Source organism: Rhinoderma darwinii, chromosome 5 (assembly GCF_050947455.1).
Source record: "Rhinoderma darwinii isolate aRhiDar2 chromosome 5, aRhiDar2.hap1, whole genome shotgun sequence".
Taxonomy (NCBI): Eukaryota; Metazoa; Chordata; class Amphibia; order Anura; family Rhinodermatidae; genus Rhinoderma; species Rhinoderma darwinii.
The window spans coordinates 264,748,383-264,761,011 of NC_134691.1; the positions used below are offsets into that span (position 1 = coordinate 264,748,383).

Consider the following 12,629-nt stretch of genomic DNA (forward strand, 5'->3'; position numbering starts at 1 on the left):
TAACCATATATGGTACAGCCATAACATTAAAACAATCTGCCTAATATTATGTAGGTCTCCCTCGTGCTGCCAAAACATCTCTGATCTGTTAAAGAATTGACTCCACAAGACCTCAGTGGTTGTCCTGCGGTACCCGGCACCAAAACGTTAGCAGCAGATCCTCTAAAGGGGTTGTCCCACTTTAAATGTTATAGCTATATAATTCAGCATTAAAAAATTAATTTGTTTTGTAATTTACCTTATGTTACAAAAATGCTCTATTTGCGATATATTGCCTATACTTCCGTATAATGGCGCCTCCTGGCATTCAATCAGTATATTAATGTGCACGTCTTCCTGCAGAGCTGATAGAGGGAAAATGCACATGCTCAGTTCCACTCTCCAACTGCTACCAGTCAATAGAAAATGCCTTCTCTGCTTGTCAGTAAAGAAGTAGAGAAAAAGCTTTTATTCCGAAAATCAGCTTGTCTTTTTCAGTTATATAAGGCTGGGCTCTCCCTCTAAAAATACCTAATAGGGGGCATTTGTAAAGCTTCTCCTAGAGAGGAGGCAGAGGCAGTAAGACAAAATGATCTGTATATAAAAGCTATGACAGGAAGGGGAGGAGGTGCAGCAGAAAGGACATGCCCTCCTGAAGAAAATCTAGCAGGGCAATTGGAGCAATGAATAGGAGATCTCTGGATCCATAAGGTACAGGGCTGATTCTAGCTTTGTTATACGGAGATTGACATGCACTATATGATGTCTTATTTATTTTTATTTTTTTATTAATTCTGGGACAAACCCTTTAAGTCCAGTAAGTTGGTGGGGCCTCCATGAATTGGACTTGTTTTTCCAGCATATCCCACAGATGCTTGATCGGATTGAGAACTGGGGAATTTGGAGGTTAAGGCAAGACCGTGAACTCTCATGTTCTTCAAACCATTCCTGAACAATTTTTGCAGTGTGGCAAGGCACATCATCCTGCTGAAGGAAGCCACTGCCTCTAGGGAAAACCGTTGCCATGAAGGGATGTACTTGGTCTGCAATAATGTTTAGGTAGATGGTATGTGTCAAAGTATCATCCATATGAATGCCAGGACCCAAGGTTTCCCAGCAAAACAATGCTGAAAGAATCACACGCCTCTGCCAGTTTGCATTCTTTCCATAGTACATTCTGGTGCCATCTCTTCCATTGCTCCATGGTGGAAGTTCTGATGCTCTTGTGCCATTTCTAGGCACTTTTGGCAAAGGACATAGGTCAACATGGGCCGGTCTGCAGCTATTCTACTCCCAAACGCAGTAAGCTGCGATTCACTTTGTGTTCTGACACCTTTCCAATATAGCCAGCATTAAAGGGACTGGAGAAGAAAGCAAAAAAAGCATGGCGCCAAATAGTGCAGATCACCAAAAGTGATTAGTTTATTCGTTTTACCATTGACAGACACCAGGCAGTGTAAAAGTCGAGTTCACGCCTGACCCCGTATTCTCCTGAATGCGCAGGCCCCTCTTTCATAATCGGAGCATGCGCATTACATCCTTGACTTTTCACTGATCTGATTGGCTGTACTGCACATGCGTCAATTACATCACAGTACACTCATCAGAGACGGACCTCTGCATCGCAAAGCAGAAGTTGGTTCAGCACTAGTGGCTACTCCCTCTTCTTCTCTGCGATGCCGAGGTCCAGCTCTTCCAGGTGAAGTGTGACGTTATTGGCGCATGCACAGTAAAGCCAATTAGACCGGTGAAATGTCAAGGATGTACTGTGCTTGTGCTGATTATGAAGCTGAGAACTTTAAGAACTGACTGTTCATTTGCCGCCTAATATTTCCCATCTCTTGATAGGTGCCATTGCATCGAGATAATATATGCTATTCACTTCACATGTCAGTAGTTTGAATGTTATGGCTGAAGGGTGTATATGTCAAAATTCATTAATGGAAATGGTGGGCATAAGGTCGTCTAGAAACGTATTTGTTTTCCTAGTACAGTGGTTATAAGGTTTTTTCCCAGCACATTATTTGTATTGTGATTTTCCTAGTACAAATGAGGAAATAATACTGTAGTATTTTTTTTATAACCATCCTTACATTTTCTTCCAGTTTGGTGAGTTGTTCATCTAGTCTGAGAGGGTCATCTACTATAGGTAAAGTCTCTCGGTCAAGTGTATTTTCTGAGATATCCCATGGATCTGTGGATTCTGCTATCATTTCCTCGGTTGCATTGATGACCTTTAGGACTTCTGTTGATATGTTGCAGAGAGACACAGCAGAGTATTTCTGTTTATGTACGAGAGTACATGGGGAACAAAATAGCACAATGTTAGAAAATATCATTTTTCCAGTATATGGTGACACTAACATTAATTGGTAGAATATATAACAGCCTGCATTTACAATGATATCATATACTGACAAAAAAATATAGTGAGCACCATAAATTAATACATTGGAGTGGCAGTTAACGTGTGCAGAAAACTATGAAAACAATATATAGAGCAAGAAAAACACGTATATAAGACTGCACCTCCTATATGAATGAAATCACTTTATTACAGCATAACAAAAAAAATGACAGAACAATGAGAAAACAGACAAAAGTTAAAAGCAATTAGAAATTGCACAAACATGTGCCGGACCCAAGTCCCGGCCCCCGGTCAGGCCACAGGACAATCACTCATGGAAAGAAACAATCATACATTATAAGCCATGATCTCGTAATATAACGAGAGACAGAAAAAACCCCTTATGTCAAAAAGTAATGTATAAAAAAGTATGCAAGATGCAAAAACACATACAACAATATACAACCATGAATAGAAGCCGGTAGTCCGGCGATACGCATGGAGTCCTTTGATCCTCATGAAACCATAGCCTTCTATTAGCCCTCTATTCATTGTTGTATATTGATGTACCTGTTTTTGAATCTTGCACACTTTTTTATACATTACTTTTTGCCATAAGGGGGCCTTTTCTGTCTCTCGTGATATTACGAGTTATTGGCTTATGATGTAAGAATGTTTCTTCGCATGAGTGATCGTCCTGTGGCCTCACCGGGGGCCAGGACTTGGGTCCAGCACACGTTTCTGATTGCTCTTTTATATTTTTGTATATGCTATGATAAAGTGTTTCATTCATATAGAAGGTGCAGTCTTATATATGTGTTTTTCTTGCTCTATATATTTTTTTCATGATATCATAGTGAATCCCCCAAAGCAGAAACAAGCAATTAGTGACCCTCCATATCTAGTAAAAGAGTGAACTTCTTTATTGTTCACCAGGGATAGTATTCTAGCGGCAGCTCTATAGACACAGACTGCTTAATTGCATTTTCTAAAAATTTACTTTTATGACATGTCATTTGTGCAACCCCCAATGCTGTGGGGGTCCTTGTCTCTGTTTTCAATGAAAGTGTGACACTGCTAAAACAATCCAAGTCCTAATCATTTCCCATCTCAATTACTGTAATTCTTTACTAACTTGAGTTCTATTAAACTATGTTTTTATTTATTGGTAGACACCTCTGCTCTCTGATGGGCATTACATTGGGTTAGCTATTTCTTCTGGAAATAATTTAAAATTCTTTAGTTTTAAAAGTTCTAGACAATGCTGCACCATCATACATGTCAACACTCAACTCAATCTAACAACCCAATTGTTCTCTTTATTTGGTCACTTACCTACATCTATCATCCCTACCTCATTTCATTCTCTCAGACCTATGTCCCCAACATCTCTTATAATATATAATCTTACCAGCAGCCTGTACCTCCTTTCTTCTCCCCCCTCCCCTCTCTATAGACTTCTTCGATCAGAGTGTCTGTCTTTTTTTCGCTCTGCTCCCCCTCCACTCTCTATAGACCTCTATGGACAAGAGCATCTGTGTCTGATTCTGTTCCCAGTTCCTCCTCCTTCCCTCTCCATTGCCTTCTATTGGCAGGCTGTGAAGAGACACCCTCACTTCCTGCAGTCTGTCTCCTGTGGTCTGTAAGTAGATATGGATTTTGCTTGACAAAAGGGGATGGACAGCAGATTACAGGAAGGGAGACCCCTAGTGGCAGTAACTTCACACACAATTTGAATGAATAAAACAATTACATTTAAACAGTAAGTCAATTACAAATTAGATATATATCAGGTATACTAATAGATTAGCATCATTTGTTAAAAAAATGTGTGTTTATTTAAGCATGCCTTGAAAATAATTTTTTGCAGTTTAATCACTTCCCATGAGCCACAGACAGCCTGACCTAATCACAGACACCTCTTCACTCGACTCGCTGTCCTTTAAAGGGATTGTCTGCTTTGAATAATCCCTGTTGTTAGAAGGGTCCTGTGATGATAAATTATTCACATAATGTCCCCTTGCTGGGACCACCAGCAATCCACTGTAGTCTGTTGAGAAACCCAATTCCCTGCAGTGCCACCACAGGGAAATGAAACATTACATATATCCCATTGAACTCTGTCCTTGGATATGATTAGTCCTCCAGAGCAAGAGACGGTCTTCGTAGCTGCTCTCTACCCTAATGATGAGAGACCTGAAATGGGAAACTGAGAATTTCCTAATATATCCTTCAATGGGTTTTCTAAACCAGACAACCAATTTAATTTGCTTCCCTCATTGCATCACCATGCACTTCATATCTGTGTTGGCACATACACTGGCTGGGTGAACGATTCAAGTAGCTTTATTCATATTCCCCCATTGTACATACAAGGGACTGGTCCACTGGGTAAAATACAACCTTTATTTCCGTCAGACAGGCATTCTACCTTCCTTTTGTCCCATTGTTTGCTAATGTTTGGTTACTTTCATAATTTGTCATTTTGTATGTATACTGCTTGTAAAGTGTTGTAGAACACAATCTATACTATTTTACCATAACCAATACATTCCCCAAATTAGTAAACCTTATGGAGTGTGGCAGATAAAATGGTTAGAAACAGTAACATTACACAAAACAAAACTTTATTTCTATAATTTTTTCGTGGAGGGAGTGTGTAGAAATACCTTGTAAATTACAAGGCTGTTATTCCTTCCATAAAGAAACTTGAAACTGTACATAAAATATGTGGACATAGGTAGAAATCACGTAGCAGATTGACCCACACCATAATGGGCATTAGCTATGTAATCAGTTTATAATTGGCAGGAGACAGCAATGTCACTTGCTAATGATTTTTGCACACAGCAATGCATAATGCAACCAAGTGTTGGTCCAGAAATTACTTTGTGCTACGTCTGGAGTGCCCATACAGTACTATCCCATGGTAAAATGTGTCTATGTGCCCAAAAGCGCTACTCAATAGAATATTTCAACATGGTAATGCCTAGTTATTGCCCACAAGCCTTAAATAAATTCCCACATAAAATTGCTGGTGACCATGCCATATTGCCACAGATCAGTGCTCACAATGTCTCTAGTACCCACAACTTCATACAGTAGTATGAACAGAGAAATACACATCAACTAGTGTGCATCTGCCTTGTATCAGTTACAATTCCCAGCTGCTCTTTTCCAAAATACTGCGAACTGCTAGAGGTGAAAAATTGTATAAAGCATGTGGGAATGTGATGCAATGTTCGTTTCATTGAGAATTATACTTTTGTGCACGAAGAGCAAAATAAAAAAGACCATTGAAAATGTTTGCTTTACAAAAACTTCAAATTATTGCCAATAGGTTGGTCAAACAGTAATAAAACCAATATTTGCAGACTCCTCTACACATAAATGTGGCTGACTGTTGATGTATTGTACAACTGTTGGTTAGCTACGATTACTAAGGCCTTATTTTATGAACATTTGTTTATAGTTTTCGGGCCACGAACAAAGTCACCAAATTACAAACAAACTTTGGGTTTTGACCCTGTTATAATAATAACGAGTCATAATGAAGAAGATGAGAGCTGTTCCTTGCAGATCAGAAGCTCTTTAAGAGTAGACAGAGTCACCTGAAGCCCTCCAAACATCTAGTGCTTTTTTTTTCCCCACTTACAAGTACCAATTAGATTGAAATACATCCTTCAAGAACATTATGGAAAAGGAATAAAAAATCAATGCTACTCAAGAGTTGTGATGGGTTTGATATGGTCGAACTCCTTAATATCACTAATGAAGACCAAGGAAAATCTTTCAGTGTTCCATACACAAAAAAGCATTTTTTAAAGGCTGCGAAATTCAATATATTTTCTTGTTGACACTTGATTTGTGGGCTTTCTAATGAGTGATACGTCAACTATGGTAATCTCATCATATACACGTGGCAATTAACTTCTCTTTCTTCTCGAAAATATACATTAAGAACCAGCTATCAATTTATATTACCTGCAAACTATAAAAAGATGTCTTTCATGTGTCAGAGGATACTATGTGTCACATTTATCAGTTGAGCAAAAATATATACTTGATAGTAGTTCACTGGATATCTCTAAAGAGGGTCCTTTTGTTTGAGCCGGACTAAAGCGACATCTAGCATGGGGTGTTATATGGTCTACTACGTCTGTTCTCATGCTATTCCAGTTAGGTCCACAGTCAAAAAAACATACAAATTCAGTAAGTCGTTAATTGTCTTCTTATACAATTACCCATAATGTGTACTGTCTGAGATGGTAAAACTAGATTGTAAGATCTACTGGGGGAAAGAACTGATATAAATAAATATAGCTGCAGAATATGCAGGCGCTGTTTCCCTAAAAACATTTTTTCTAAAGGGGCTTTGAAGGGAAGAAGAAATTATATACTTTACTTTAGAATAAAATACATTGCTCTTTATATATAGTAAGTAAAGAACAAAATAAATCATAAAATGATGTCATAAAGTAGCTTCTGTGGGTGCTTTCACTTTCGTTTATCTTCTAAATGCCTCACACTTTAAGAAGATTATTTCTCTCAATCTCATTGTATAGATATCAGGAGTTATTAGTCTTTGTAAGGGCTCATTCAGACTATTGTAATCCCCGTCCGTGTGCTGTCCGTTGAAACAATGGGGCTATTCGGACATACGTGAATTTTTACGAAGTGTGTGTTCGTTGCATGAAACTCACTGCATGTCCTATGTTGGTGTGTTTTTGCGCACCTTGTTGCGCATTGGAGTCTATAGGTGCATGAAAAACACGGACAGCACACGGATGACATCCGTGTGTTATCCATGTTTCACACATCAAATGCAGAGAAATGAAAAAAAAAAAAAGAAGTGCTTGTACTGACGTGAAAAACGCATGCCACATGCAAAGCACATTGATGGCATATTCAACGCACACTTAGGCTGGATTCACACGAGCACATTACGTCCGTAATGCACGGAACGTATTTCGGCCGCTAATCCTGGACCGAACACAGTGCAGGGAGCCGGGCTCCTAGCATCATAGTTATGTACGATGCTAGGAGTCCCTGCCTCGCTACAGTACAACTGTCCTGTACTGTAATCATGTTTTTAGTACGGGACAGTTGTCCTGCAGCGAGGCAGGGACTCCTAGCATCGTACATAACTATGATGCTAGGAGCCCGGCTCCCTGCACTGTGTTCGGTCCGAGACTTCCGGCCGAAATACGTTCCGTCCATTACGGACGTAACATGGTTGTGTGAACCCAGCCTTATGGCACATGGACATGGACATGAAATGTAAGAAATATGCTGCGTTTTTTACGCATGTAAATCGGACACGCTCGTGTGACTGTAGCCTTACTGTAGCCTTACTGTTAGTTATTTTAAGACTAGAGGCCCTTTAAAAATTTGCAGTAGTTTGCGCTTATGAATTAGAAGTGACAATATCACTCACTAACCCATTAAAACTGTTCAATATATCGACCAATATGAAAGTTCTTCAGCTCGTTTTACGTGTGTATTAATTGATCACCAATATAAAATACATTGATAGTTTACTAGGAGCTTATCTATTTATAGCCAGTTTATCAAAGTCACAGTAATTTTATAAAAAACTTAGTAAAGGGACAATCAAATTCATATTTTAAAATATTGTGCCGCAGTTAGGGCTGAGCAATTAAGCTAAAAATAATCTAAATTCATCGCAATTAATGTACGTCAACTTGCAAATTTTGTTTTTATCAATTATTTTCTTCTGGTTTAAACTGTATCTGCATCTTCAGAATGCACATACAGTTGAATCCAATGGTAGAGCTGGGGACCGTAAGGTCCCTGCTCTACATTCACTATGTATCGCTGGACTCCAGGCAGTGACGTCATCGCGCCTGTCTGGGCAGCAGGGGCGTAGCTAAAGGCTCATGGGCCCCGATGCAAAAGTTCTTATTGGGCCCCCCCCCCCCGGAAGGTCCTCATGGCCAAGGGTCCGCAGCTTTCAGCTGCATCGCTGGGTCTCCTAAGTGACCCAACAATGCAGCACTAGCAGCCAGGGCGTCACTAAGGCTGGGTTCACACACCCTATTTACGGACGTAATTCGGGTGTTTTAGCATTGAGTTACGTCCGAAAATGCGGCTCAAAAGCGTTGGCAAACATCTGTCCATTCATTTGAATGGGTCTTACGATGTTCTGTGCCGACGGTCATTTATTTTACGCGCCGCTGTCAAAAGGCGGTGCGTAAAAAAGACGGCCGCGTCAAAGAAGTGCCTGTCACTTCTTCAGATGTAAATCGAGCTGTTTTCCCTTGACTCCACGGAAAAACAGCTCCAATTACGTCCGTAATGGACGCAGCGATAGACGCCTGCACATGCCTTTATGGCTGAAATTACGGTGCTGTTTTCTCCTGAAAACAGCACCGTAATTCCAGCCGTAATGGACGCTGCCGTGTGAACATACCCTCAGGGCTTAAAATGTCAGGGGAAATAGCCCCAATACATATGTGTCCGGCCAAAAAAAAATGTGTGTGTATAGGAGACAGCATAGCATATCTATAGCACTACGACCCTATCAACTATGGATAGGATTAGATACATTGGCTCAGCAGACAGTATCACACATGATAGGATTAGATACAGTGGCTGAGCAGACAGTATCACACATGATAGGATTAGATACAGTGGCTGAGCAGACAGTATCACACATGATAGGATTAGATACAGTGGCTGAGCAGACAGTATCACACATGATAGGATTAGATGCAGTGGCCCAGCAGACAGTATCACACATGATAGGATTAGATACAATGACTCAGCAGACAGTATCACACGATAGGATTAGATACAGTGGCTCAGCAGACAGTACCACACATGATAGGATTAGATACAGTGGCTCAGAAGGCAGTATCACACATGATAGGATTAGATACAGTGGCTCAGCAGACAGTATCACACATGATAGGATTAGATACAGTGGCTGAGCAGACAGTATCACACATGATCGGATTAGATACAGTGGCTAGGAAGGCAGTATCACACATGATAGGATTAGATACAGCGGCTCAGCAGACAGTATCACACATGATAGGATTAGAGATAGGGCCCAGCAGACAGTATCACATATGATAGGATTAGATACAGTGGCTCAGCAGACAGTATCACACATGATAGGATTAGATACAGGGCCCAGCAGACAGTATCACACATGATTGGATTAGATACAGGGCTCAGCTCGCTGACATTGCGGCTCCAGCGCTGGACCCAGGAAAGGTAAGAATAATAATTTTGCTTCTTTATGTGTTACTGATTATTTTTGTGTGTTTGTGTTTTTTTTACAGGTTCGGTTGTTGGACTTTGGATACGAGGACTTCAATGATGGCGTTTTTTTATTCTCAATAAAATGGTTAATGAGGGTTGTGTTTTTTTATTTCAATAAAATATTTTTTCTATGTGCTTGTATCTTTTTAAACTTTATTATCACCGCCTTAGTAATGGCCGCCGGCTGATTGACAACCTCCATTACTAAGGCGGGGCTTAATGTTAGCAGGTGCAGAGGCCAACACTAACCCCCATTATTACCCCGGTACCCACCGCCACCAGGGGTGCTGGGAAGAGCTGGGTACGAACCAGTACCCGTCCATCTGTAGTGACGATCAGGCACCGGGGTGGCCGCAGGCTGGTAGTATTAGGCTGGGGAAGGCCAAAAACAGTGGCCCTTCCCACCCTGGTAATGCTGCCTGCTGCTGCTGTGTTGTATCTGGCTGGTTATGAAAATTGGGGGGGACCCCACATCATTCTTTCCAATTATTTTTATTTTTTATTTTTTTTAAATGACGTGGGGTCCCCCCCATTTTTCATAACCAGCCAGATACAATAAAGCAGCAGCAGCCTAGCATTACCAGGGTGGGAAGGGCCACTGTATCTGGCCTTTCCCCTCCTGATAATACCAGCCTGCGGCCACCCCAGTGGCCGACCATCACTACAGATGGTCAGGTACTGGATCGTACCCGGCTCTTCCCAGCACCCCTGGTGGTGGTGGGTACCGAGGTAATAAAGGGGGTTAGTGTTAGCCTCTGCACCGGCTAACACTAAGCCCCGCCTTAGCAATGGATGCTGTCAATCAGCCGGCAGCCATTACTAAGGCGGTAGTAATATAGTTTAAAAAAAAACACAAAGACATAGATTTTTTTTTTTATTGAAATAAAAAAAAAAACCCACACAACCCTCATTAACCATTTTATTGATAATAAAAAAAAAAGCCGTCATCGAAGTAGTCCTGGAATCCGCCGTAGTCCAACGACCGAACCTGTAAGAAAACACACAAGAAAAACGATTAGTACGGGCTGATTCAGACGGCTGTGGCATTTTTGCGCACGCAAAACACGCGGCGTTTTGCATGCGCAAGAGCCACTTACCTGCTCCGTGAGGCATAATCATATGATGCGCGACTGCGTGCTTTTCGCGCAGCCGCCATCATTATGACACGCCATTTGGATGTTTGTAAACAGAAAAGCACGTGGTGCTTTTCTGTTTACATTCATCCTTTTGACAGCTGGTGCGCGAAACAGGCAGTTCGCACGGAAGTGCTTCCATGCGACCTGCGTGGTTTTCACGCACCCATTGACTTCAATGGGTGCGTGATGCGCAAAATATATAAGATATATAAGATATTGAACGTGTCGCGCTTTTTACGCAGCGGATAAACGCTGCGCAAAAAGCACGGACTGTCTGTACTGGCCCATAGACTTCTATTGGTCCATGCGTGCCGCGTGAAAACCACGCGGCCTGCACGGACGCAATTCATATTCGTGTGAATCCGCCCTAACACATGTGTTAGGCTTAGATACAGGGCCCATGTGTGATACTGTCTGTGGGACCCTGTATCTAAGCCTACCACAACGTAGGCTTAGATACAGGGTCCAGCAGACAGTAATCTTATACAGTATAAGATTACTGTGTGCTGGGGCCCTGTATCTAAACCTACAGTGTGGTAGGCTTATATACAGGGCCCATCAGACAGGCTCACACATGGGCCATGTATCTAAGCCTACCATGTGATTGGCTTATATACAGGGCCCATCAGACAGGATCACACATGGGCCATGTATCGAAGCCTACCATGTGATTGGCTTAGATACAGGGCCCAGCAGACAGCATCACACAATCTGTGATCCTGTCTCATGGGCCCCCTAAGCCTGCTACATCGTAGGCTTAGGGGTTTTGCAGTCCCTAAACATTAATGGCCTATCCACAGGATAGGCCATCAATAGCTGATGTGTCTCCCGGGACCCGCAAATCAGCTGTTTTGAAGGGGCCGCAGCACTCGTACGAGAGCTGCTTCCCCTTCATTTCACTACTCGCTCACACTGTGAATCGCCGACACTGATTCACAGTGTGACCGGAATGAAGTGACCGGAATGAAGGGGAGCAGCTCTCGTACGAGTGCTGCGGCCACTTCAAAACAGCTGATTGGCGGGTCCCGGGAGTCGGACCCCGCCAGTCAGGGCTAATCTTACCTTCCTCTTCGGCCGCGGCGGGAGTTCTGTCGTCTCGATGCTGTGTGCGGCGCATTGCGCTGTGACGTCATGCGCTGCACACAGCGCTTGACGTCAGGACCTCCGCTGCGATCCGGAACCAGGAAGGTAAGTACAGTCTGTTACTATAGTAACAGGGGCCCGCGGCCCGAGTTACTATAGTAACTTTTTATTGATGTGGTGCGGGGGGCCGTGGGCCCCCCTGGCTTTGGGGCCCGGTCGCAATATCGACCGCTGCGACCCCTATAGCTACGCCAGTGCTGGGCTGAGCTGCACAGACCAGAGGAGCAGAGGGATCTCCTCCACTCATCATTGGAACGGGGTTAGGGGAGTATGTATATTATTATTTTTATCAGGTACTATTTTGGGCAGCTGTGGGGGCATTATACAGTGTGGCGGCAGCTATGGGGGACTTTATACTGTGTGGGGTGCAGCTATGGGGGCATTATACTGTATGATGGCAGCTTTAGGGGCATTATACTGTATGAGGGCAGCTATAGGGGCATTATACTGCATTGAAGTCAGTTATGAGGGGAATTATACTATGTAGAGGCAGCTATGGGTGCATTATACTGTGTGGAGGACAGTTATGGGGGGCATTATACTGTGTTGAGGGCAGTTATGAGGGGTATTATACTGTGTGGAGGGAAGCTATGGGCGGCATTATATGGTGTGAAGGACAGTTATGAGGGCATTATACTGTGTGAGGACAGCTATGGGGGTATTATACTGTGTGAAGGCAGCTATGGGGGCATTATACTGTGTGGAGGGCAACCATAGGGGCATTATAATGTGTG

The 12,629-nt window shown here is 42.4% G+C and overlaps 1 protein-coding gene across 2 annotated transcripts in view; it reads right to left on the reverse strand.

Moving 5' to 3' along the window:
* MYRIP (myosin VIIA and Rab interacting protein) overlaps window positions 1-12,629 on the reverse strand; it is a 474,673-nt gene that overhangs the window by 26,681 nt on the left and 435,363 nt on the right. For both annotated transcript variants that reach the window (XM_075827100.1, XM_075827101.1), the window contains one exon: window positions 2,073-2,261. In XM_075827100.1, the coding sequence (XP_075683215.1) occupies window positions 2,073-2,261 (189 nt within the window). The remainder of the gene's footprint in view (window positions 1-2,072; window positions 2,262-12,629) is intronic.